Raw genomic sequence first — 26,944 nt, forward strand, 5'->3', positions numbered from 1 at the left:
TCATGAATCTTCAGATTCTGTAAGCACAATCTACATAGTATTAATTTTATTGCATCAGCTCATGAACTTTTTGATAACCCCTCATAGTTTGAAATATCCACAATTCGGTGTATTAAGGAGCTCATTTACTTGTGCATGGAGACAATCATGTATTCGTTTTCAGCATGCTACACCAGAAATATACAGTTTTACTGTATAAGGACAAAATACTGTAAAATCATTAATTTTCGTGGGAGTTTAATTTTCGTTGTTATCGTGGTACGAAGAAACCCACCATTCATGTCCACCATGGAATTAATGTTAAAATTTCTTACTACTGTATAATGTATCCCCTTTCATCACGAAATCAAATTCCCTTGAACCAGTAACTTATCCTCAAACCATGAAAATTTGACCCCTCAAAAATAAATGATTTTACTGCATTATGATTTTTTTTAAATAATTGAACATACATGTAACTTTAAAAAGCCTCAAAACACAATATCATATTGCACAGTTCCTTGTAAATCTAATATATTACAACTTTTTTCTGTAACAAATTGAAAAAGCTCAGAAGCAATATTCATTTTACAACATTGAATTACCCATTCTCAAGGATTCTGCATTGGAAAATGGAAAAGAATGAGTTTCAATTAAAAAGAAGTTAATTACCACAAACCCTCCATAAATAAAACAATGTAAATATAAATTTCCATCAATATACCTGATTCAGGTCTGCCCTTAGGTTTGTTTATAAAAGACACCACAGATATACTTTCATTACGACGCCTGTCTCGGACTTTCCTATTTCGTCTATTCTTTCTCCCTGTTGAAAGGTCATGTTTTGTTAGGCTTATATAAATTGTTAAATCAAGCTTTTGTCTGTGTACTCCATAGATTTATCATACATGTATCAAGCAGTTGATTAAGTTTTCTAAGCTAATCTGTATTTTCACTGAACTCTTAGCAAGCAAAGTTATCTATAGTAATTAATGCAAGAATTCTCATACATATCAAGTTTTGTTTAAATTATAGTGATTTTCATATCAACAAGGCATACAGTAGCTGCAATAATGTAGCCCTCTCCAATTTTTTTTTTTTTTTTTTTTTTTTTTTGGGAGAGGGCTACAACTCCTTAGGATCTCCGTAATGGTGCAAGTGCGGGAGTGATTCACTACCGCACAGATTTCGGCTCAAATTATCAGTAAGTGGGTATTTTATTAACATATCTTACCTCAACTCATAAAATGTAGTTATGCAGGACATGAATTGATCCAAAAATATACAGAACAATCCGTATATCGGTTATTTTTCGTGCATGTCAACATCACAACTTGAATTTATCCGCCATGTTTACTGACCTTGATCGATTTTATTTTGGGACAACCAATGAGACTTTGGGATCTAGGGGAGCGGATCTGTATGGATTTCCCTTATTATAAGCATAAATATCACTGTATATGAAAACTAGAAATATGTCCATAGGACATGAATGCCCCGCCAAGGGTATATTAGTAATGCAATATTTTAACACAAATTGAGAAAAGTGAGGTCAAGGTCAAAGAAAAGGTCAAGGTGAAAAAATATTGATGCAGTTGAATAGCTTACATCAGTATGTATCAGCATATGAAGTTTGATAATACTAATTTAAGAAAAGTGAGGTCAAGGTCAAAGGAAAGGTCAAGGTCAAAAATTGTTGATGCAGTTGAAAAGGTTACATCAGTATGTATCAGCATATGAAGTTTGATAAAAATATTATGAATGGTTTCTTTAAAACTGAGCTAAACACTAATTTAAAAAAATGAGGTCAAGGTCAAAGGAAATGTCAAGGTCAAAAAATATTGATGCAGTTGAATAGCTCTCATCAGTATGTATCAGCATATGAAGTTTGACACTAATTTAAGAAAAGTGAGGTCAAGGTCAAAGGAAAGGTCAAGGTCAAAACATGTTGATGCAATTGAATAGTTCTCATCAGTATGTATCAGCATTTGATGTTTGATAACACTATCTTGAATGGTATCTTTAAAACTGAGTTAAACACTAATTTAAGAAAAGTGAGGTCAAGGTCAAAAGAAAGGTCAAGGTCAAAACATGTTGATGCAGTTGAATAGCTTACATCAGTATGTATCAACATATGAAGTTTGATACACTATCTTGAATGGTATCTTTAAAACTGAGTTAAACACTAATTTAAGAAAAGTGAGGTCAAGGTCAAAGGAAAGGTCAAGGTCAAAACATGTTGATGCAGTTGAATAGTTCTCATCAGTATGTATCAGCATTTGAAGTTTGATAACACTATCTTGAATGGTATCTTTAAAACTGAGTTAAACACTAATTTAAGAAAAGTGAGGTCAAGGTCAAAGGAAAGGTCAAGGTCAAAACATGTTGATGCAGTTGAATAGTTCTCATCAGTATGTATCAGCATTTGAAGTTTGATAACACTATCTTGAATGGTATCTTTAAAACTGAGTTAAACACTAATTTAAGAAAAGTGAGGTCAAGGTCAAAGGAAAGGTCAAGGTCAAAACATGTTGATGCAGTTGAATAGTTCTCATCAGTATGTATCAGCATTTGAAGTTTGATAACACTATCTTGAATGGTATCTTTAAAACTGAGCTAAACACTAATTTAAGAAAAGTGAGGTCAAGGTCAAAAGAAAGGTCAAGGTCAAAAAAAGTTGATGCAGTTGCATAGCTCTCATCAATATCTATCAGCATATGAAGTTTGATAAAAATATGTTTGATAGTTTCTTTGAAACTGAGCTTTGAACAGAGCTAAACGCAAAGTGTGACGGAAGGACAGACGGAAGGACAGAAGGACAGAAGGACGGAAGGACGGAAGACGGACATGACAAACACTATATGCCCCGGCCATATTCATGGCGGGGCATAAAAATATCACATGGAATGCTTTTATTTATCGATGTTTAGTGATATCATACAACACAAACATTTACCAACACCGACATTTACATTATCAAGTGATTCTAAATTTCAAGCGCAAGTCTCATTACATCACGCGAGAACTGTCATGGCTGCTGAGGAGAACGAATGGAAAACACGGAGATTTATTTTACTTGGTTTTTCGCGTATAAAGGGGTATGATGTTGATAGTGAATAAAATTTCCGTCTTATTGCAAGTAAGTTGAATGCAAAAACAATTTATTTTGCCTGCAGTCGCCCGTATCTAAAAAATATATTTGCACCATTACAGAGATGCAGTGGATTTGTAGCCCTCTCCTGAAAATATCAGATTAAAAAAAAATCGGAGAGGGCTACATTATTGCAGCTAGGCATACAGCATTCAATGTTAGCATTGAAAATAGTGTTAAGCATAATGAGGAGTGAAATTTTGCAACAGTTTGAAATGTTTTTCATACAGACAGTGCTTTATAAGGTCAATACAAATGTATCATCAGAGCATTTCAAGTTTCCTCATCGTGTTTATTAGGGTTGTAAGTTTAAGCTGTGAGCAGTTTTCTGACATTGTTATTAAGTAATTTTTAGATCTATTTACTTCTGGTGCAGTTTTTGCCGTAATGTCCTGGCTTACAGCTACAGTTCCCAGTGACAGGGTCACATATCGAGTTCTTCCCACAGTTACATGTCAGATTACATCCCTCTCCATACCAATTCTCCGGGCATTCTGTAACAGAACACAGGATAGTCATCAGCATTCACAAAAAACAATATGTTTCATGATACTTCTCATGAAAAGAAAATCCTACTTGACCTTTCCTCTCAATAGCCTTCACCTTGACCCAGAAAAGCTCATACACTAATCCAGGTAAAATACATGAGTATTCAACAAGATGTGTTTGTGAAACACTGATGCCCCTGTATGGCAGCTTATGGCGAAGGTTAAAGTTTCTTCAAATGCAAGTCAAAATCCAGGCCAAAAGATAAAAAATGTTGATACCCAAAGAAGTCTTGTCTCGAGGAATACACTTGTGAAATTTGAAAGACCTAGATACAACTGTTCAAAAGTTATGGCGAAGGTTAAAGTTTTTTAAATAAAAGTCAAACGTCAAGGTCAAAGTGGTTGGTATCCAAAGGAAGATCTTGTCACAAGGATTACATATGTGAAGTATGAAAGCCCTAGCATCAACCATTCAAAAGTTATGGCGAAGGTTAAAGTTTTTCAAAAGTAGGTAAAACTCCTAGGTCAAGGTCAAAGGGTCAAAGTGGTTGGTATCCAAAGGAAGGTCTTGTCAAAAGGATTACATATGTGAAGTATGAAAGCCCTAGCATCAACCATTCAAAAGTTGTGGCCAAGGTTAAAGTTTTTCAAAAGTAGGTCAAATTCCTAGGTCAAGGTCAATAGGTCAAAGTGGTGGTTGGTATCCAAAGGAAGGTCTTGTCGCAAGGATTACATATGTGAAGTATGAAAGCCCTAGCTCTAACCATTCAAAAGTTATGGTCAAGGTTAAAGTTTTTCAAAAGTAGGTCAAACTCCTAGGTCAAGGTCAAAGGGTAAAATGGTTGATATCCAGAGGAAGGTCTTGTCACAAGGAATACACATGTGAAGTTTGAAACCCTAAGCACCAACTGTTCAAAAGTTATGGTCAAGGTTAAAGTTTTTCAAAAGTAGGTCAAACTCCAAGGTCAAAAGGTCAAAGTTGTTGGTATCCAAAGGAAGGCCTTGTCACAAAGAATACACATGTGAAGTTTGAAACCCCAAGCACCAACTGTTCAGAAGTTATGGCCAAGGTTAAAGTCTCATAAAATTTTGCAAAAGTGGGTCAAACTCCAAGGTCAAGGTCAAAAGGTCAAATATGATGGTACCCAAAGAAAGGTCTTGTCACAGGGAATACACATGTGAAATATGAAAGTCCTAGCTCCAACCAATCAAAAGTTATGGGCAAGGTTAAAGTTGACAACAGACAGACAGACAAACAGACAAACGGACAAACAGACAAACAAATAAACAGACAGACAGGACAAAAACAATATACCCCTGGGATCTTTCGATCTCGGGGCATAAAAATTATAGCTAAGGTAAAATTAGATGGAAACTATACATATTGCCAAGTGTTTACATTTACTGTCCTATTACAATGACGTGATGAGAATGCACAGTGACATGATATTGTTACATGATGACAATATTGTTTGTCTATACTTACTACCTACTAGCATGTTAACAAAATGTCATCTATGATACTGTTTGCCTATATCTACTGCTCAGATATGTTGTTCTACACATACTGCTTTGATAGGTTTCTCTACACTAATTGTCTAGACATGAGAATGTCTATTTAAACTAACTTCTTTGACAGCTGCCTCTACACTAACTGTCCAGTTATATGATAGTGTCTGTCTACACTTACTGCTTGGACAGCTGTCTTTACACTCTGTCCAGTTACAAGATAATGTCTATCTAACTTACTGCTTTGACAGCTTTCTCCAGTGAAGCCTGGGGGACAGAAACATTGCCCTGTGACATGGTTACATGGCTGGTCCTCCCTGCACATACACACATCCATACAGTCTTGACCATAGAAACCTCGCATACAAGCTACAAAAAAGTTACCAGGGTTAAGTAATCTTGTATATAAATTATATAAAAATACAGCTGAACTTCGGCTTCTTGAACTTTGATAACTGGAATATCATGGATATTTCAAAATGAGTTTGCAGTTCCAATCACTTTTTCTCTATGTATTTTAACCTCAATCTCTTAAATCCTCTGATATCTGAAAAGTTTTTCTGGGCCCTATCCAGTTCAAAATGACATGGTTTGATTGTTTTTAAAAAAAATAACCTTACCAAAAAATCATCAAAAGAGATTCAGATAAATATTTAAAAAACTCTTAAAATTCAACTTTTAATCCTCTCTCACATGTAAACAAGTAATTTAAGGAAATACTAGAGTGTACGCAGTTGAACTCTGGTTTCTTGAACTTCAATATCTCTAATACCACGAAAATGTCAAAGTAAGCTGGAAGTCTCAAATTTTTTCCCTATATGTTTAAACCTTGTTTAAACCTGAATATCTCTAATCCTCTTATATCTCAAAGTCTTTTTCTCTGCCCAATCAAGATAAGGTTGAACTGTACACTATAAACGTGGATATTATCATGAGGTAAACTTCTGTGATTTCTATCTAACAAAGTGTTTTCGAAGGATTTCTTTTTTAGTAGAAATAAGGATATCGTAAAACATTCTATTATTTTGCTTTCCAAAGCTATTCACATATTAATTTTGAAAAACTTCAGCAAATTCCCCCCACACAAACATTTCCACATTTACAGTGAGAGTTTTACGAGAGAACTAACCTCTGTGGCAGTTTCTTCCTCTCCAACCAGGCGTACAGGTGCAGACCCCCGTCACATGATGACAGGATGCCCCATTCTTACAGCCACATTCTTCATCACAGTTCTCCCCGAAAAATCCATTCGGACACTCTGAAAAGCGTAAATTTTGTCTTTCATCTATTTTCTTTTTATAACTCATTGATATTTCTATTATCAACTCCTACAACACTTTTATCATTTTATATAATACAGAGTGTAAATTCTGAGTAACAAACTGACAAACTTTGTCATGTACCTTTATCACAAAGCTCTCCTGTGTATCCAGGGAGACATTTACAGCTTCCTGTTTCCTTATCACATGACTCAGCCTGAACACACTGGCACTGATGTACACAGTTAGGACCAAAGAAACCCTCATAACATGCTGTGATAGAGTAAAAATCCGATATAGACTTTTAGATCTGACCATTCCAAAGAGTTTGTTATACATAGTACCTTCACAAAAGTCTGGAGTACTCACATTTTTCACAAGCCGTTCCTGTGAATCCACTTGTGCAGTTACACTCCCCTGTAATACTGTCACATGGAGCACCATTCCGACAAAAGCAGTGGTACAAACAATTAATACCATAAAATCCTTCAGGACATTCTGCAAGGAAAATTCAGAACTATAATTAACTGAAAACCAGTACTTAGCTGATATGCCAAGAATGAAGTCAATATAGCTATTTCTAGAATTTTTTCTTCTGTCTACAGGATTTTTTAAGGTGGAATCTTACAAGAGAACAACTGTCCTAGTTGTCGGATTGAGAGGCTGTTAGTTTATATCAGTTCAGACTCGGAGAAGAAAACACGTGCAATATTTATCCCAGAACTTTAAACATAAAATGTAAAACTCTGAATGAACAAGTCAGAATCGTGGTCTGATTTCACTTGACCTGACACCATATACACAAAGTTCCCTGCTCAAGATAATGTAATTTCTCTATAGCCATGACAACTTTCTATCAGAGAATCGAGAAACAATATATGAAATTCTAGCATTAATGAACAAGTCTTAAAGTTAGTTTCCAATCTTGTAAAGGAAGGTACTGCTACTATAAACTAAATGTGAGATAGCAAAATTTTGCAGCAACTGTACATCATTATTTTTGCCCTATTTTAAATTCACCCAAACACTGTCTTAAAAGAGGGGTAATTTTGTTGAATTTGCTCACTGCATTATGACTGGGTAAAAGATGTGTAAATAAAATGGGGGCAAAAATGTCCCAGTATACAGAATCCCTCCTAGCTGACGTTCTTTCCTCCCTAATTTTCACTCATTAGTATATATAATTTTGAGAAAATAAATACAGATGTACTCAATAGTATCTGACCTTCTTCACAATGATTTCCTCTCCAGCCAGCAGCACACACACAGGCCCCGGATACTGGGTCACAGGTGCCCCCATTTCCACAATGACACTGGTGCTTGCACTCCTCCCCATATGTTCCTAAGGGACATGCCTTAGAACAGTCATCCCCTGTCCACCCTGCAGAACACTTACACTCCCCATTCACATGGTTACACTCTGCTCCATTGTTTCCACAGTCACAGACCCCCTGACAATCCAGGCCATAAAATCCCTGGGGGCAGGGCTTGTCGCAGTGCTTCCCCTGCCAACCAGCAGTGCATGTGCACCCTCCTCCAATATGATCACATGATGCACCATTGGCACAGCGGCATTTCTCTTTACAACCTGCTCCAAAAGTACCCTCTTCACACACTGTAAGCAAAAAGCACAGTGTCAAAATACATCTTAAATGCTGTAACAAGAAATATTCATTATAACTCATATTATTGCACATACTCAAGAAAATTATCAGAGTTAGAAATAATCAAACTTGTCAACTTTGTGGTATGAATAAAAAATACTCATTCTCACTTTCATCACAGCCCACTCCTTTCCAGCCAGGCCCACAGATACACTCCCCTGTGACATGGTCACATTCCGCCCCATTTCTACAGGCACACCTATAGATACAATCAGGTCCATACGTCCCAGGAGGGCACACTGCAAACAAACACATTGAACTTAATGATTATATCAAGGAGCATGGAATTAGTGAACAAGAAATCAAGGTGCAAGTAAAATTAACCGAACACTACATTTTGATTACCTTGGTCACAAATAGTCCCTCTGAATCCCGCTCTACATTTACATGAACCATCTACTGGGTTACACAAGGCATTGTTCTCACATTTACACTGTAGTAAACACTGGAAACCATAACGGGTAGGTGGGCATGCTGAATAATGACAAAATTATACATTTACACTGAGGAAGACACTGGATTCCTTAACAGGTAGATAGATTGACATGCTAAATAATGACAAAATTACAGTGGCGCCTCGTTTATCCGGACACCTCTGTCCCAAACGAAATCGTCCGGATAAATGAATCGTCCGGATAATTGAATCACATCTCAAAAAGCACTCTCTTAGCATGTATATATGCACATTCTTGTTTCAAATGTGACAGCAAAGAAAAAAAACTCTTAAATTGTATTTTGGTTATTTGTTTTAAAAGCAGTTATTGATTAATGAAAAAAATATATTAAAATGTAATTTAAGAATAAAAAAAATGGATGGGCAATTTTATGCTCAGACCTCCTTTTTTAATTCACCTTCTCTTTGGCATGTGACTTCATGGGTTGAGCAAATTTTGATCTATACTGTTGTTTTATTTTGCCATAGATTTTAATTATTGAAACTCATATGATATGACAGAACTGTTCAGCATCATCATTGAAAATGTTCGAATATAAACTAACCCCGTATATACCCCGTATATTCATTACACAGGGTTACTATAAAATTAACTGAACACTGCAAACTAACTCAAACAGAGTACTAAAAACATTCGTAAACACAAGCCATCTTCATGATTATCAATATTATTTTTTACTACAGACGCTAAGTTTGAATTTCGATCATTAAAAAATACCTTGAAAAACGTAATCAACTTCTGTACGTTAAGCCAGTTTTTTTTATGTCATGGATGTTTGTAAACGGTAGTACATTATATAGAAATATTTCTTCAATTATGTACCTTTCTATACTGTCTTGTTGGGAAAAAAGCGTTTCAAATACATTTACGTTTTTTAGAAATGGAACATCGTATTTTAAACTATAATTAACGCAATCGACATGATAAAGAGCATTACGAAATCGCTCGTTATTTATTGTTTATTTTATTTACAACTCCAAAATTCTCTTGAATTTACCGATGTATATACAGTTAGCAATATGATTTTGAACGGATTATTATTCAATTAATGCACAGTGTCAGCTAAATTCTTTGAGCTTCATAATAAAGATACATGTAAAAGTGTGATTGAATTGGGGTAAACACACGCTAATTATAGACGCTATTGTTTGTAGGTCACAGGTAACCGCCTTCAAACTGACTGCATGGCCAATGTTTTTACAACAATTAACACGAATGCAAGATAAGTGTGAAAATGTCGTTTCTTGAAAAATTACCGTCCGGATAAACGAGTCAATTTTCAATGAACTGTTATGTTTTGTAGTAGAAATTGACCGTCCGGATACGGAACGCGATTTCCGGATTAATGTGACAAAATAACGTAGAAAAAATCGGTTCCCCAAAAATATCGTCCGAATGGTGAAGCGTCCGGATAAATGGCGTCCGGATAAACGCGGTGCCACTGTACACAATTTCCCAATCAGAAAAAATGGCCTTGTAGAGACTTTTCCTAGAATTCTTTTTCTTTAAAAATATTTTTTGAAACCTCAAACATGCAAATTCATTCTAAAATAGGTTGGTGAAAACAAGAATGATTTATTCACACGAGAGACCAAATGAATGGTTTAAAGTGAAAAATTCTCACCATCTTGACATTCCTGGCCGTACCAGCCATCAGGACAGAGGCACTCTCCTGTGACCTTATCACACTCTCCTCTTTTACAGGTACACTGGTACATACAGTTCACTCCCCAAGTTCCATCACGACAAGCTGAAAGTAGAGCTCCATCATTCAAATTTGGAGATACTCCCGGTTTACAAACATAATTATAATTAATTTATGTCATTTTCATGTACAGTCACATGTAGAAATATACTCGGGAAAACTTACGATGCTAAAGTGATGTCACAATGAGGCTACTAAGATGGTTATAAAAATACATGTAAACTTCTGTATCCTGACATTAATATGTATTAACTTCTTAGATTTTGCAAATAAAGAAAAAAGGAATTGCTGAAAATAAAACAAATTACTGATCATTGAATATTGTATGAAAATACAAAAACTTGTCATTGTTTTCCCATTCAATGCAATCTTTGGTGTCAAGTCTCAACTCCAACATCTCAACATTAGTTCTGCCAATGTTGAGATACCAAAGTTTACCTGCATGTATAATGATGCAGCTAGGGCACTGAAAAACTTAAATCTTGAATGTATTTTTGTTTGATTTAAACATGTAAAATGTAAAAGTAAAAACAAGGAACATTTTTTAGTTTGTGAATGTCATTGGTATGTAAATCATACAGACTTATCACGTAGGCATCTTTTTCATTAGTGCTTCATGAAGTATGCCTATGTGACAAGTCTGTGTGATTTACAGACCAATAACGCTAACTAAGACTGAAATACATTCCTCAAGTACAATGAATATATTTGTGAAGATACAAGTTTGTATGGGTTTGTAGGAGGTACCACAGAGAAACATTTTATCAAAACACTTATCAGGCCATGCACAAATGTAGTTATACCACTATAATAATTGTATTACACTCAATAACCATGTCAAACTATATTTTGCAAAAAAAAAAAGACATCCTTGATTTTGTAAAACATTTTTTTTGAGTAAAATAATTATAGTGGAAAACCACTGTCATAGCAATATTTACATTTGTGCCAGATCTGCTTATACTATTATGTATTCCTGGAATGGACTTAGTCAGCTAACTTACGTTTATTACATCGTCTCCCACGAGTGCCGGCTCTACAGATACATTTCCCAGTCTCAGGATGACATAAACTATTGTGACAATTACATTTTTGTTCACAGTTAAAACCAAAAGTTCCATTGGGACAAACTAAAATAAAATCAACAACTCAACAAAAATTATCTACCGAAAAAATAAAAAATACGAGAAAATCATAAAACAGACATATCTAGAAATACACAAGACACATGTTTGAAAAAATTACATAAACGAAAATTCACAAAGATGAAATATACATACAGTCAAACCTTGTTATCTCGAACTTGATGGGACCAAGAAAAAACTTCCCGAGATATACAAGGATTGAAGATATCAAAGTAAAATACTTAGAGATTAAGTAGTTGGGTCTTCAAAATCCCTTCGACATATCCATAGTATTCGAGATATCAGTGTTCGAGATATTGAAGTTCAACTGTATAAGAAAACAAAGTAAGAAAAGAGGAAAACTTGACCCGAGCCCTCTCCCTCTCTCACCTTGATCACAGCTATCTCCCATTCTTCCTTGGTCACACCTCAGATAACACCTCCCAGTCTCAGGGTCACATGACTGATTGTTGTTACAATTACACAAGTGCTCACAATTTTTCCCATAATGCCCTGCTAAACATCGAAATTGACATTGCTCTCCATAGAAACCCTTCTTACAAGAACACTTGCCATTCTGAAACAAAATTAATCACACGTTGATTGATGCTTTTTTAAGTAATAAATAAGTCTTAAAAGAATTAAACATTCTTTTCATAAAAGCAGAAAGGCACTAGAAGTCTCTGGCCAGATTGGGAGCTCTAGCTAGGTCAATCTAACACCAGAGTAGACCAGACAAGTGGACCTCGGATTAGCTTTGCATTTGCTCAAAGTCCACTTAGCAAGAATTTGCATTTGCTTTGGTTCCTCTCTGCATTCACTCAGGCAATCTAAGTCCTCTATTGAACCCTGGCATGCAGCAACCATTTTGAGGTTTGCTTAATTACTGTAGATTCCTGAATATATGTGAGGAATAAATTATCGCATAATTTCACAAGAAGCACCACTCGTGAAATAAAATTACTCCCTTTTATTTTTATAGTGCTTAAATGTATTAAAATCTCTAGATCAATCATTTTTATAGTGCTTAAATGTATTAAAATCTCTAGTTCAATCGTCCACTCCCTAATTACTATTCTCGCGTTTTGACTTCCTAGGGCCATTTCGCGATATTAAGTACGTGTAAAATAAGGAATTAACAGCCTCACAATCATGCATAATTCTATGCATAATTTGAACCACTTTTAATCTACACTCATTACGGAAGCTTCAATATCATCTTTTTCTTTTCTAAATCCGGTGTTTTCAAGATTATTAAATGATCCAAACATATTTTTCTCTATAGTAATTGCCCATTGAAAAAGGACATGGCTCTTCCTTTGAATAAACTTATCTTCCCTACACCCAAGGATGTTTTGTGTAGAGGAAAATGAAAATGTGAAAAGTTTACAGAAAATAGTCTATAGACAGACACTCCTGGATTAGAAAAAGCTCACTTAAGCCTTTGGCTCTGGTAAGCTAAGAACAACTACAGAACTCTTGCTTTGCCAAATTCTATTTAGTAAAGAGAAAAGATTTTGCTGCACTAACCACTGGATCACAGAATTCTGTAGTGGTCCTGTTACACTGACAAGCCTTCATACAGTTAGATCCCCAATTAAACAAGGGGCACTCTGTATCACAGTAGGATCCAAAAAACCCTGGCGGACACATACAATATCCAAACTCCCTGTCAAAATATAATCCATAAAATTCTCATGTAAATCAAGTGCTTTCAGTTTATAACAGATGGCATTTTTCATACATATACATTTTGTGGTAGAGAGAACAAAACCATTCAATTAAACAAAAACTGTCAATCATAATATGACCTGAAAAATTCTACATGACCACTATTCTTACCTGTCACAGTGACCACTATTACAGGGCTTGAAGCAGGCCTTGTCACAATTTTTACCAAAGAATCCTGAAGGACATCCATCTGCACAGTCTTCTCCACTGACCCCTGGAGGACATGTGCACTTACCAGTCACATGATCACAGGTCCCTCCATTTTTACAGCTACAAATCTGGTTACACCCACTGCCATAGGATCCCTACAATATTTGGACTTATTGAATCTTTGCCATCTAAATATTTCAGAAAGAGATGTAAATACATGGACATTAGGAATCTATATTACTAGGACATAATTACTTGCAATTTATTTGATAATTATTACTTTTATGACAAGAAAACACAATCTCCCAATAAATGTAATACATGTAAGTCACTATTTGAAAATTCTATGGTAGCAATTTAAGTTTTTCTTTGACATGACTGCTTAGTGTCATTTTCACCTTGACCTCAGAGGAAACTGTCATCCAATACGATAACAAGAGGCCCATGGGCCACATCGCTCACCTGAGTAACTTTGGCCATGCTGTTCATTACCAGACTTCCCCCCCTTGTAATACCTATTGTGGCCCCGCCCTACCCCCGGGGTCATGATTTTAACATTTCAGAATCTACACTACCCAGGATGCTTCCACATAAGTTTCAGCTTTTCTGGCTCAGTGGTTCTTGAGAAGAAGATTTTTAAAGATTTTTCCTATATATTTCAATGTAAAACTTGGATTTCCTATTGTGGCCCCGCCCTACCCCCGGGGGTCATGATTTTAACAATTTGAAATCTACACTACCCCAGGATGCTTCCACATAAGTTTCAGCTTTTTTGGCTCAGTGGTTCTTGAGAAGAAGATTTTTAAAGATTTTTCCTATATATTTCAATGTAAAACTTGGATTCCCTATTGTGGCCCCGCCCTACCCCCGGGGGTCATGATTTTAAGAATCTAGAATCTACACTACCCCAGGATGCTTCCACGTAAGTTTCAGCTTTTCTGGCTCAGTGGTTCTTGAGAAGAAGATTTTTAAAGATTTTTCCTATATATTTCAATGTAAAACTTGGATTCCCTATTGTGGCCCCGCCCTACCCCCGGGGGTCATGATTTGAACAATTTAGAATCTACACTACCCCAGGATGATTCTACATAAGTTTCAGCTTTTCTGGCTCAGTGGTTCTTGAGAAGAAGATTTTTAAAGATTTCTCCTATATATTTCAATGTAAAACTAATGTATTTCCTATTGTGGCCCCGCCCTACCCCCGGAGGTCATGATTTTAACAATTTAGAATCTACACTACCCCAGGATGCTTCCACATAAGTTTCAGCTTTTCTGGCTCACTGGTTCTTGAGAAGAAGATTTTTAAAGATTTCTCCAATATATTTCTATGTAAAACTTGGATTTCCTATTGTGGCCCGCCCTACCCCCGGGGGTCATGATTTTAACAATTTGAAATCTACACTACCCCAGGATGCTTCCACATAAGTTTCAGCTTTTTTGGCCAAGTGGTTCTTGAGAAGAAGATTTTTAAAGATTTTTCCTATATATTTCAATGTAAAACTTGGATTCCCTATTGTGGCCCCGCTCTATCCCCGGGGGTCATGATTTGAACAATTTAGAATCTACACTACCCCAGGATGCTTCCACATAAGTTTCAGCTTTTCTGATCCAGTGGTACTTGAGAAGAAGATTTTTTAAGATTTACTATATATTTCAATGTAAAACTTGGATTCCCTATTGTGGCCCTGCCCTACCCCAGGGGGTCATGATTTGAACAATTTAGAATCTACATTATCCCAGGATGCTTCCACATAAGTTTCAGCTTTTCTGGCCCAGTGGTTCTGGAGAAGAAGATTTTTTTATGACCCCACCCTATTTTTGTCTTTTCTTGATTATCTCCCCTTGTAAGGGGACTTGGCCCTTTATTTTAACAATTTAAACTCCCTTTCCCCCAAGGATACTTTGTACCAAGTTTGGTTAAAATTGGCCCAGTGGTTCTTGAGAAGAAGTTGAAAATGTGAAAAGTTTACAGACGGATGGACGGACAGACGGATGGACAGACGGACGGACGGACAACGGACAACGGGTGATCAGAAAAGCTCACTTGAGCTTTCAGCTCAGGTGAGCTAAAAATGTCATACTTTTAATTTTTTCATACATAGTACAGGTTAAGATGTGTATAGCACACTGAACCTCAAAGGATTTTATGTAGAGTCAAAAATAAACATTATGAATGAAAGAATCTACTCACTTCTGGACAAGTTTGGTTACAGAGAAATCCGTTCCACCCAGGAGAGCAAACACAGCCAGGATTTTCTCTGTTGCAGGTTGCACCATTCTGACAACTGTCACAAGTCCACTTGCAGTCTGGTCCAAAGTTCCCTGGCACACATTCTAAAAGAAAGCTTCAATTTCATCCACACTGTAGAATTCTACATTCCAAATACAAACTACAACTTTATTTAATGGTGCAGGTTTTCCATCTTTCTAGTATAATACTGGAAAAAATGCTTTTCATAAATCTACAGAATCTGTAAATCATCTTAATCATACACTTACTCCTTTGTATCCATTCCTTTATAAGTATAATTAAACATAAAACCAACCTTGATATGTTCCATTGCCTGCTGCATGTTCAAAACAGAAAAAAAAAAGTTATTTTAACTGATCAGTAAATGTATAACTTAGTGGAGAATTACCATATTTGACATCAGCATCAATCAGTTCATCTTGAAGTTTGAGGTTTTCTACCAAAGGGAGGGGCCGTATTGAGGCCTTATACTGAGAAGAAGATGGGATATCCCCCCGCTGAGGACCTGGATCTATCACTAAAGAACCAAATCAAACTCAAATCAACACGAGTTACTAAATATAGGCTACAAATAAAACACCAAAGCAGTAAGAGAGCCAAATAATCACACTATATAAAATAATAACCTATCCTGCCAAACTAAAAAAAAAAATAATGAAAAAACAATTTTTGTCTAAAATCAAATGACACGTACTGGTAAGAATGGAGGTACATGCAGTGTGTAAACTGCACAAACGGTGTCTAAAAAGTTATTTTTAGCATCAGCTGTTTAAATACAAAACTGATTTTTTTTTAATAACTAGATCCACAAAATTTAAACTACAAAAAAAACAAACAAACAAAACAAAACAAAACAAAACAAAACAAAAAAAAACTGTCATAACTAAAGACACTACAGGTTTGGGATATTGGATAGGTTTTACTGCACTCACAGATACAGCCTCTGTTGTTAGGTGCTAGTCTGTAGCCAGGCTTACACACACAGCTGTAGGAACCTTCCGAGTTCACACATTCATGTTCACAGCCCCCATTGTCCGACAAGCACTCATCCACATCTGAAAAACAGTTAAACATCACACAGGCTTCTTTATTCATGATTGAAATGACCATGTGTCAAGAACTGATGTTCAAAACTTGGAGCATAAACCACAAGTATTCTTATAAAACCCTTAAACTCACTTAAATTCAGAATGCATCACAGAGCACTTCTAAAAGGTCTACTTTTGTCAAAGAGCTTTTCTCAAAGCAGAAATTTTCCCATACCTATACAATGCAGAACACTTTTTTCTGTAACTATTTTCTTAGGTGTATTTGTCAAATGAAGATATTTGTGACAATTTTTCTTTGATAGACCTTATTTAAGGAATGAATTTAATTGCTACCCATTTGTTATACTGTAAAATCTGGGTTGGGGCAGCTTACGCTTTATAATCTGTGGTGGTAATATACAAGTATAACTTGGGTAGCTATTCTTAGGAAATTCTACACTTGTGTAGAGTAACTTCCGTGTGTAATTTCTCCAACCTTGTAAACCTTACATTGACACACAAGGGTAAATCTTACAATGACTCACAAGGGTAAATCTTACAAAGACTCACAAGGGTAAATCTTACAAAGACTCACAAGGGTTAATCTTACAAAAGACTCACAAGAATAAATCTTACAAAGACTCAAAAGGGTTAATCTTACAAAGACTCACAAGGGTAAATCTTACAAAGACTCACAAGGGTAAATCTTACAAAGACTCACAAGGGTTAATCTTACAAAGACTAACAAGGGTAAATCTTACAAAGACTCACAAGGGTAAATCTTACAAAGACTCACAAGGGTTAATCTTACAAAGACTCACAAGAGTTAATCTTACAAAGACACACAAGGGTTAATCTTACAAAGACTCACAAAGCTAAATCTTACAAAGACTCACAAGGGTAAATCTTACAAAGACTCACAAGGGTTAATCTTACAAAGACTCACAAGGGTTAATCTTACAAAGACTCACAAGAGTTAATCTTACAAAGACTCACAAGGGTAAATCTTACAAAGACTCACAAGGGTTAATCTTACAAAGACTCACAAGAGTTAATCTTACAAAGACTCACTAATCTTACAAAGACTTATAAGGGTTAATCTTACAAAGACTCACAAGGGTAAATCTTACAAAGACTCACAAGGGTTAATCTTACAAAGACTCACAAGGGTTAATCTTAAAAAGACTCACATGGGTTAATCTTACAAAGACTCACAAGGGTAAATCTTAGAAAGACACAAAAGAAAGAGTTGGTGTACAGTACTCACCATCACAGGAGCAGCCATTCTGGTTCAGAATGAACCCCCGCCTACAGATACAAGAGTAACCTCCTGGGTTGTTAGAACACTGGTGAGCACAGCAGGCCTCGTCAGACTCACACTCATCTTTATCTAAAATATGCTCAAAACTGTGAAATCTTTACCATATATCTCACTATTCAAATATAGCCAATAAAACTTCTGCCTACAATGGGTTCCACCCTTGCAGATATAAGCAATCCCACCCACTTTCATGTACAAAGTCAATCTGTTGTAACTCAGTATAAACATTGTACACACCTAGACAGGATTTCCTATCAATCTGTAGAGTGTATCCTTTCCTACAGGTACAGACTGGTCCCCCGTTCTCATGACGACAATTATGAGCACACCCTCCGTTGTTAATGGCACAGCTGTCTACTGGCTCCAGTTCCACTCCTACAAAACACCAGGAATTCAGTGAATATGCTAGAACTCAACAAGTATTCAAATATAGGACATCCAATACATTTAATTTCTTTTATATTTCACAAATTACACCATTGATAAAATGGAAGTTGACAAAGATTAAATTAGTCCAAATTTTTTAGGGCATCAGGACTCTCTGAGGTGACCCTTTTCAGCAAAGATTGGTAAAGTGAAAGGGAGATAACTACTGTCACCTGTCTTTGAATGGAAATCTTTTTTTCTGTCTTTGACCATCCTGTATTTATTACTGTTTTATTAGAATTGTGTTAAGTACCTTGTACAGGAACAGTCCCTGACAGAGTTTTTCTAACCTCTGTTGTGTAGGCATTAATGAATAAGAATAGAGAGATGTAAAAAATAACTCTTTAAAGTTTGGTAAGAATAATTAAAGACATCACATTGCAATTAATGAACATTACTGTAAAAAAGAAATTAATTGTAAGATATAAATATATCACTAGTACATTTATTTATATGTTAGAAAGTTTACAAAGGAAATTAACATACCATATACACACGAGGCTGTGAAAATTTAAAAAAATCCAAGCAGCAAAAAAAAAAAATGCACAGGTTAAAAAATGTGTCAAAATTATAGCTGCATAGTCAATATAATTATTACTTTCAAGTCAATTCCAGTATCTTCATAAAAATATTAGCATATACAGCCTACTCCACTTATACTGAAATCACTTGTTTTGAAATATCATTCATTTTGAAGTAAAATAAATCCCCAGTCTAAGTTTCTCATCATCATCAGTTACATTGAAATCGCTTATATTGAATTATTGCTCATTTTGAAGTTAATATATGGTCTGGTAAAGACTGACATGACAAACACTATATGCCCTGGCCATATTCATTTGGTGGCATAAAAATGTGAAATCTAAATCCAGATTAGCAAAGGATTCTGGGATAAATCTGAGCACACAATAGCAATGAAATGCATGTGCAAACAGTGTGCCGCTGTTTTTGCCCCAACCAAAAGAGAATAAGATCAGGAAATTATACCGAGATTGAAAAATGTCAGATTTTTTCAAATAAATTTTTAATGAACAAACTTTTTTCATTTCACTTTTCAAGTGTCATATACTTAACCATGTAATAATGAATTGGGTTTGTCTACATGTTTTTGATCAAGATCAGGATTTTAAAAGGACCTCACCATGGGCCATTTTTGCTTATTTTCAACTTTGGTTATATTGAAATAATGACTTGGGTCCCTTGAATTTCATTATATCTGAAGGAGACCTTACTGTACAAGCAAAACAGATTTTGAAAGCATGAACATATTAAACACATTTTGTTTAAATTAATGTACTCTGAAAAAAAAAGTCTGTGAACCAGTGCTCACTAGTAATACCCCTGCTCTCATGTGAATATACTATGCTCTCATGTGAATATACACAAGTCCAGTTGAGACGGAAATTTGGTATGGACAGACGCATGGATAACAGGAAGTTGACATCGGATTTGTACAAAAATGAATCCCACCATTTGGCATGCCAAAACAAGGAGTGTGCTAAAATTTCTAGCGTATGTGAAGAGAAATTTGTTACAGACTGCGAAGAGAAGTTTGTTACGGACAATTAGACAGACACCCAAGGGTAAAACAGTATACCCTCCTCTCCTTTGGAGCGGGGATAAAAAAAAAGCTTACTGATTTCTGGGTTTACAGTCATAAAGGTAGCTAAAAATCTTTTGAACAGTACATCAAAATTTAATCTTTAGTTAAAATTAAGTTTCAACAATTCAATACACAAAATACTCAATTTCCCCAGGTCACATATACAATGATGATTCGCTGAATTAATACTGACTGTAACAGGACTTCCTGTTGACCCCAAGCTGGAAACCCGGCTGACAGCGACAGGTGTAGGAACCCATTGTGTTGATACAGTCCTGGCTACATCCACCATTGTTGTTAAGGCATTCATTGATGTCTGAAAAAGCATACTGTTATTTTGTTCTTCATTTAATACCTAACACATTTCCAAAATGTCCTATAGGCATTCACACCATAAGTCAGATACACAGCACTGTTAAGGTGTACTTCGAAGAAATCAACAGAATATAAACATGTATAAATACATACCTTTTTAAAATGAATTTAATTTTGTAAAGGTACTATATTATCTTATGACTTTAACATTCTTTGAAATAACATTATATACCTTGCTCTCTACTGAATTTGGTTTGGTCACGTTATTTGATAGTCACGTGATAAATGCATGTAATATGTACTGTATGTAGGTCCAAACAAATTTCAATATCGCAAGGGCATACCCTAGTTAAAATTAAAAATCAAAGTAATAGATTGTTTCTACATAACTTGTAGTTTATGGAAAGCACTGCTGCTTTAAATAGAATGCGCATTTTATTAGTTTAAATTTCATGTTATCTTGCTAATTTCGAAATATGTGTGACCTTTACCAAGTATTTTATGTCTTTATTAAGTTATGCTATCGATTTCAGGAAAGAAGCACCACTTTTCAAGTTAAGGAATATGTCCATTATATGTATTCAAAAAATGGTCAAGATCTATTAAGTGTATGCCCTTGCGAAAAGGCGATTTAATGAGGCACCTCGGCGTGAAACATGCACACCCTGTAGACAAAAACACGGTAGAATTAATTCAATACATTTTCTCGATAGTTTTTAAATAATGACACTAAACAAATGTTTCAGATTTGTATTAATGGTCTACCTAAGATTTTCAAATAATATTCTGTTTAATAATAAAATGCATTTTTCACTGTGAAAAAATTGCTTGATCCGCCTCTCACTGCACATAAAATGCGTCAAACTTTACCATGATGACGTCATGTCGACAAGTGCATTGCAATCAGTGACTTGTTTATGTCTTGCTGTGTGGGATTTAACTAGCGACAAAAATGAATGCAGTGGTAAGTTTTGATGTAGTTCATTACTCTTATGCAGTTTAGATTTGCAAATTATTTCATTTTCAGTTATTGTGAGGAATTGCTATATTTGTGTGACGTCACAGTAAACTTTTCCCGTATAAATTAGGCCCCGCCCCCTTTATGCAGCCTTAACAGAGCTGCGTACTTGATCATTACCTATTTTTTTTTTTATACAGTCACTTTTATTTGGACATATACATATATCATACATCATCAAGAAATAGAATCTGTAACTAAGGACCATCAGAACTTGGGTCCTCTTTCTTGAAATATTAAGTACAACCCTTTAATTTAGCTATCTTGCTTGAAGCTTACCCTCACATTGTCGCTGATCAGCTGATAATTTGTAGCCCATAAAACACTCACACACTCTGCTACCATTCCTGTTAATACATTTGTGTTCACAGTCTCCATTTCTGTTCCTACAGGGGTCAGCCACTGAAAAACAGATTACAAAGCTTACCTAGACAAATATAATATCCAGATTAAGTAAGGCAAAAATCTCACACCAAATAAACATTCCATTAATGTGCAGCTGAAGGTGCAACATTGATGTGAATGGCTAGAACTAAAAGTTACTTGTGAGCGGACAAAAATGTTATTTTAAAACCATCTAGAAAATGAAGGTCAGATACAGCATCCAAATCAATCCCTAGATGCATTATATATATCCATACAAGTTTGATCATCATAGGACTTATAGTTACTTGCGAATTAACTTGCTCCCAAAAATTTAACCTGCATGGTTATTATTTAAAAAAAAATGTAGGTCAGATCCAGCATCTGGAACAAGTTTGGTAGTATGCATCCCTGAATGCATCATCCATGCAAGTTTGGTCACCACAAAGCTTTACAGTTGGGAATGGTCTGGCTCCAAAAACCAATCTTGATTAACAGAGTTTTTGTCTATAGATTTCAAATGATCTTGAAATTTTACCACTTTATATACATACGTTCACAGGTCCGTCCATCTTGTTTTAGTCGGTATCCTTCTCTACAGCTACACCTGTAATGTCCTGCTGCAGAGCCCTCTATACACAGATGTTCACAGTCCCCATTGTTTACACTGCAGGCTGATTCCACTAAAAGATCAATCATCTTTAGATGAAACAAGTATTCTCTTATAGTACTGCTAAAGTGATACCCCCCCCCCCCCAATAAATCTGAAAACAATACTACATGTATACTTCCAGTAGTATATATATACTATGATTTGTTGGATGAAATTAATACCCACCCGTACCCAAATGCTGAGTCCACATGTAAATTTATATATAAAGAAACTTAAAATCTAAATTTCATTTCTGTCTTTTTTTTATTTCAAATTTCAATAATCAAGAAAACAAATACCGTTTAGTAAGTAAAATTAATAAAAGAATGCAATAAAATCTGAAGTCTTCATGGTTAATTGAATTTTTTGCTCAGATGTACAGCTTTCACAAACCAAAGTGATATTGCAAGCTTGCATGTTTCTAAGTGACTGCCAATTTCATTGACATGTGCCTCAACTGTCGATCTGTAAAAAAGCTGATAATGAAATAAGTGTAAGATGAAAGTTAAGCTTAGTTTCCCTCCTTTGTTTTTAATTATTTTTATCTAGAATGTCAGGAGCCTTGCATCAAATTTTTATTTTTGTTTCAGCATCTGTGTTTTTAACAACACTATCAATCTTCCATGTTTAGAACTCTCTGGGCTCTCATGATAATAGTGCTAACAAGTTATTCTGCTACAAGACTTATGTATTGATGCTAGTGGTAATTGAATTTTTGTGTATTGTCGATTATGAGGTAACAGATCGTGTTACAACCTTTGAAGATTTAGATACAAACACCCATAGAATTTTCTTTATTTCTACTCGAAGCATCCATAAGGCTTACACAAACGAGGATAAGAGATATAGGACAATGACCATTATGATTCACAAGCACTGTACACTTTCACATGCAGTCTTCATGCAAGTCTTAGAGGGAAAAGAACTTATAAATCAAGACATAAATAAATTTAGCTGAATCACAAAATGCTGTCAAGAAGGCAATTAAATGAGTAATACTTAAGAATTGAAAATGTCTACAACAGATGAAGAGGTAAAAATTCATAATACAATGAGTTTCTAATTTAAAACAAATTTCTCTGCCATGTAATATTATGATGAATGCATGTAGTATTATGACGGCTCAAGTGCTAACTCTTCACTAAAGATTGAAAACATTAACTAAAAAAGTCACATAATTAACACATTATGTGAAGAAAGATCAAGGAAGAAAAATGATGCAGAGAGAAAACTGTATATGAAATGATCCTTAAAAATCCTGCAATCTAGCAAGAGAATGAAGCTAAAATGCTTATCTTGCCTAATTAAAAAAAAGAAAGAACACTGCAAACAAAAGAAAAGTCATGCAAAAAGTTTATGGAATTTTTTAATACATTTTTTCAGGTTTGGAAATGAAAGTATATTTAGTCTACTACAACAGACAATGAGATACCCTGATAATTCAGAAGTCGTCTCTTTTTGAAAACAGAAGCCAAGTCTGTAAACTCATCTGTCTTCTGAGCAATGGCTGCCAGTTTTTTATTTAGAAGTTTCACAGAAATCTCATTTTTCTGGTTTCGATTTTCCACTCCTTGTTTTAATTTTCTACTGGTATCACCATTTTTATCAAATTGTGCAACTAACTCATTATTTGTTCCTATTTTATTTTCAATCTTACGCAAGTTCCCAGCAGCTTGTAAAGGCAATATAAAAGAAAAATCATTAAAATTCCTCAATCAAATTAGTAGACCTTAGGATTAATCACAAATTGGTATTAAAGTCTACTTCATTTTCATGCTAGAGAAAATCTCCAATTACTTTTAATGACCTCATGGAAAAATTGCTTGACTGTGTTTGCTATTTCTATGGTGTAAATTAAAAATCTCCTGTGAAGTAACACATTTTAATTGGAGTAAGAAAAATTTAACAATTAAAGTTGTTTGAATGCACTTTAAAATCCAGCTAGTCTTAACCGTGATTTTTCTACATTAGACTGTAAAGTGAATTCAAGAAGAGTCTTGCATCTGTATCAACACCATGAGTCAGTTTTCAATGCATCAAAGAGAAAGATATTTATTTACTTAAAGAGAAAAAATTTAAGTAAACTATCAAAAAGAATTTTTAAAATACTGAGGATACAAACATTTTATTTAACATCTGTTAAAGGTTTTAAAGCCTTAATTACTTAAATACTTGCTCATGACACATAAACATTTAATATATCAGTGACAAAGAGGTATGTAAAGTTTTCATTGTAAGAATACCCTATCATTGCCATCTAAGCAGTTTGTAGATAAAAGATAGTCCAGCTATGTGCCTAGCACAATGGCTGTGAACAGGGTTAGCTTATAGCAGGTGCCCCCTCATGTACACCCAATACACCACGGCATGGTCCTAACATTACTTCTACTTTTGTGTTTGTCAGCATTACACGGTAACTCTATCAGACAATCTTCATGGAAACTTCTTTGTTCGACCATATTGCACACAGTCCACAAAAAAGAATTTGGCTGATCCTCCTAAATCTAGTTAGTTTAAGTGCTTTCACTTTATCCTATGTTCCTATGGGAGTCAGTATCAACATGGACCAAATCCAAACTTTCCATCCTCTATATCAATTTTCTTTATGTTGGGAATAAAGGGTTTTCAAACTTAAATTGATGAGATTTTCTTCATCTATTCATATCGAACATAATATTGCAATACTAAATGGAGGGTATTATCATAAATGGCTGTTGCCTTGTGTGTTCGCAATGAGCAGTGAGAACGCTCAAAGATGTTGGTGATTTGGAGACAAGAGAGTGATGCTGTGATTAATGGGGTTCAGAGGACCCAATACACACATTATACATCTATTACCTAATCCCTCAACCCTTAGGACATAAATACATTTTTTCCTCTATAGTTTCCAATTTTGGTATTAAAAAGAGTTCTTACAATGTACATAAAATTTTACTCTAATCCTCTTTCCTTACACTGTGAGAATAATTTTTAACTTTCACAAAACCTAGTTGGTAAAAATTGTGCATATCAAAAATGGTAGTCTTTTACATGAAAACCTTTATTCCATTTTACATTGCAATTGTTAATTCAATTTAGTGGCTATTACTGAAGCCATTCAAAATAAACAGAATGCATACACTAGACACGAGGCCTTACCCTCACAGCTTCGTCCGTCGGCACGGAGGCGGTATCCTGCAGGACATAAACACTGAAATCCTCCCTGGCTATTACGACAGTCATACTGACATCCGCCTTTTCTATTGTCACATTCATTGATATCTGAAAAGGATTCACAAACAGACATTGAAGCCAATTTTGAAAATGTTCATTTAAGTCACAGAGCAAATTACTTTCTATTTTCAAATTCAAAAGAAAGTAATTCTAACCAGGGCAAGATTCTGGACATTAATGTTTTCTTAATTCGTTGACATTAATAAAATCAACAGGACTTCACTCAAAAGTAAATATCTTAAACAAAATTGGTTGTATTGGAGTGGCTCAGGTTTCTGCATTTACAAGATGAAAACTTTCTTATAGACAAATTCTTTAATTTAATGCACCTCTGGTAGCTTCTTTTAGTCTGAATACTTTTTTTTTTATTGATCCTTAACTGAATACAAAAAAACTGTTCAAAGTTCTTAGTAAAATATTGTGTGACAAAAGCTGTAAATTTGTATGATCTTGAAAAACCTAAAGAATTTTTCTTTTATCTATATTTCAACTATCATGAAAATTTGCACTTTCTAAAAATAATATTGACCAGAAACAAACCAGTCAAAGTTCTCTGTCCTTCTGCTTAAAAATCAACTAATTCTAAGTTTCCTCTTATAATTTTTTCCTCAGAGTCTTAAATTTTCAGAATTCCTATAATGATGTTTACCTATACTGTATACAGTGAAGTTAAACCATTGCACTTTACCTTCACAACTTTTTCCATCTCTGCCTAGTCTGAAGCCTTGTCTACATTTACATCTATAAGAACCTACTGTGTTCATACATTCATGGTCACAACCACTAGTTCCCTGGGTACACTCATCCACATCTGGAAACAAAAGAAGACATTATTATTCTTATAATAGTAGGAGGGGTATGACACGAAGACCTAGAGCTTTGTTCTATAATATTAAGCCTTTAGCTTTAACTGAGTTAAAAAGCATAAGAACATGGAATTCTTTGGAGAGTAAATGATAGCTGTTAAAATGCTCCAAGAGCACACAAAAATATCAAAATTTACCAAATTTATCAATTGTATAAGTTTGAATTGTTTGGATTTTCCCCAGTAATACTGGTATTAAAAAAAAAAAAAAGAAAGACCTTCAACTTGGATTTTTACAGAAAAGCAATATAACAATATTTTCTTTAAGCTTTTCTTCTAAACAGAGGAATAATTTACCAAGTGTCTAAAATGTATGTTTATTTTTCTGATCAGTTTAATTTGTGCTATTGCTAGTACAAAATCCTTCTTGAATTACCAATACTTTCTCTTTTCAAATCTATTTCAATTCCAATCAACAGTACACAAAAACAGCATTAAAATGATCAACCAATACTGAACCAATCAAATTATATAGTGAGAATCTGATTCAACACTTAAAATAAGCTTTCTACATGTCATCTTGTTGTCTACTGAGGATTCGAGGACTCCAAGAATACAAGAGAATTACTGCAAACGAGATCAATCTGAGATGGAATGGTCAATCTTGTGACAAAGTAAGGAGAGATAAATTGCTCTCTGGAAACTCAACAGGTCTTTCTAGCCTAAGCAGTTAT

At 34.9% G+C, this 26,944-nt stretch overlaps 1 protein-coding gene across 5 annotated transcripts in view; it reads right to left on the reverse strand.

Moving 5' to 3' along the window:
- The window catches only part of LOC133197676 (multiple epidermal growth factor-like domains protein 6), a 70,509-nt gene that overhangs the window by 17,378 nt on the left and 26,187 nt on the right, over positions 1 to 26,944 (reverse strand). For 2 of the 5 annotated variants that reach the window (XM_061333807.1, XM_061333808.1), the window contains exons 5-29: positions 26,094 to 26,216; positions 25,331 to 25,453; positions 23,625 to 23,864; positions 22,095 to 22,223; positions 21,457 to 21,579; positions 20,038 to 20,160; positions 18,053 to 18,190; positions 17,762 to 17,884; positions 16,399 to 16,521; positions 15,855 to 15,983; positions 15,407 to 15,549; positions 13,177 to 13,370; positions 12,865 to 13,003; positions 11,725 to 11,911; positions 11,215 to 11,340; positions 10,130 to 10,255; positions 8,396 to 8,524; positions 8,161 to 8,289; positions 7,612 to 8,001; positions 6,756 to 6,884; positions 6,531 to 6,659; positions 6,257 to 6,385; positions 5,368 to 5,496; positions 3,496 to 3,624; positions 704 to 805 (exon numbers count right to left, since the gene is read on the reverse strand). In XM_061333807.1, the coding sequence (XP_061189791.1) occupies positions 704 to 805; positions 3,496 to 3,624; positions 5,368 to 5,496; positions 6,257 to 6,385; positions 6,531 to 6,659; positions 6,756 to 6,884; positions 7,612 to 8,001; positions 8,161 to 8,289; positions 8,396 to 8,524; positions 10,130 to 10,255; positions 11,215 to 11,340; positions 11,725 to 11,911; positions 12,865 to 13,003; positions 13,177 to 13,370; positions 15,407 to 15,549; positions 15,855 to 15,983; positions 16,399 to 16,521; positions 17,762 to 17,884; positions 18,053 to 18,190; positions 20,038 to 20,160; positions 21,457 to 21,579; positions 22,095 to 22,223; positions 23,625 to 23,864; positions 25,331 to 25,453; positions 26,094 to 26,216 (3,684 nt within the window). The remainder of the gene's footprint in view (positions 1 to 703; positions 806 to 3,495; positions 3,625 to 5,367; positions 5,497 to 6,256; positions 6,386 to 6,530; positions 6,660 to 6,755; positions 6,885 to 7,611; positions 8,002 to 8,160; positions 8,290 to 8,395; positions 8,525 to 10,129; positions 10,256 to 11,214; positions 11,341 to 11,724; positions 11,912 to 12,864; positions 13,004 to 13,176; positions 13,371 to 15,406; positions 15,550 to 15,854; positions 15,984 to 16,398; positions 16,522 to 17,761; positions 17,885 to 18,052; positions 18,191 to 20,037; positions 20,161 to 21,456; positions 21,580 to 22,094; positions 22,224 to 23,624; positions 23,865 to 25,330; positions 25,454 to 26,093; positions 26,217 to 26,944) is intronic. The other 3 variants (XM_061333810.1, XM_061333809.1, XM_061333811.1) reach the window with 3 other exon arrangements.

The sequence above is a fragment of the Saccostrea echinata genome, unplaced genomic scaffold (genome assembly GCF_033153115.1).
Source record: "Saccostrea echinata isolate AGI-Se365-2 ecotype Australia unplaced genomic scaffold, CSIRO_AGI_Sech_v1 ptg000030l, whole genome shotgun sequence".
Taxonomy (NCBI): domain Eukaryota; kingdom Metazoa; phylum Mollusca; class Bivalvia; order Ostreida; family Ostreidae; genus Saccostrea; species Saccostrea echinata.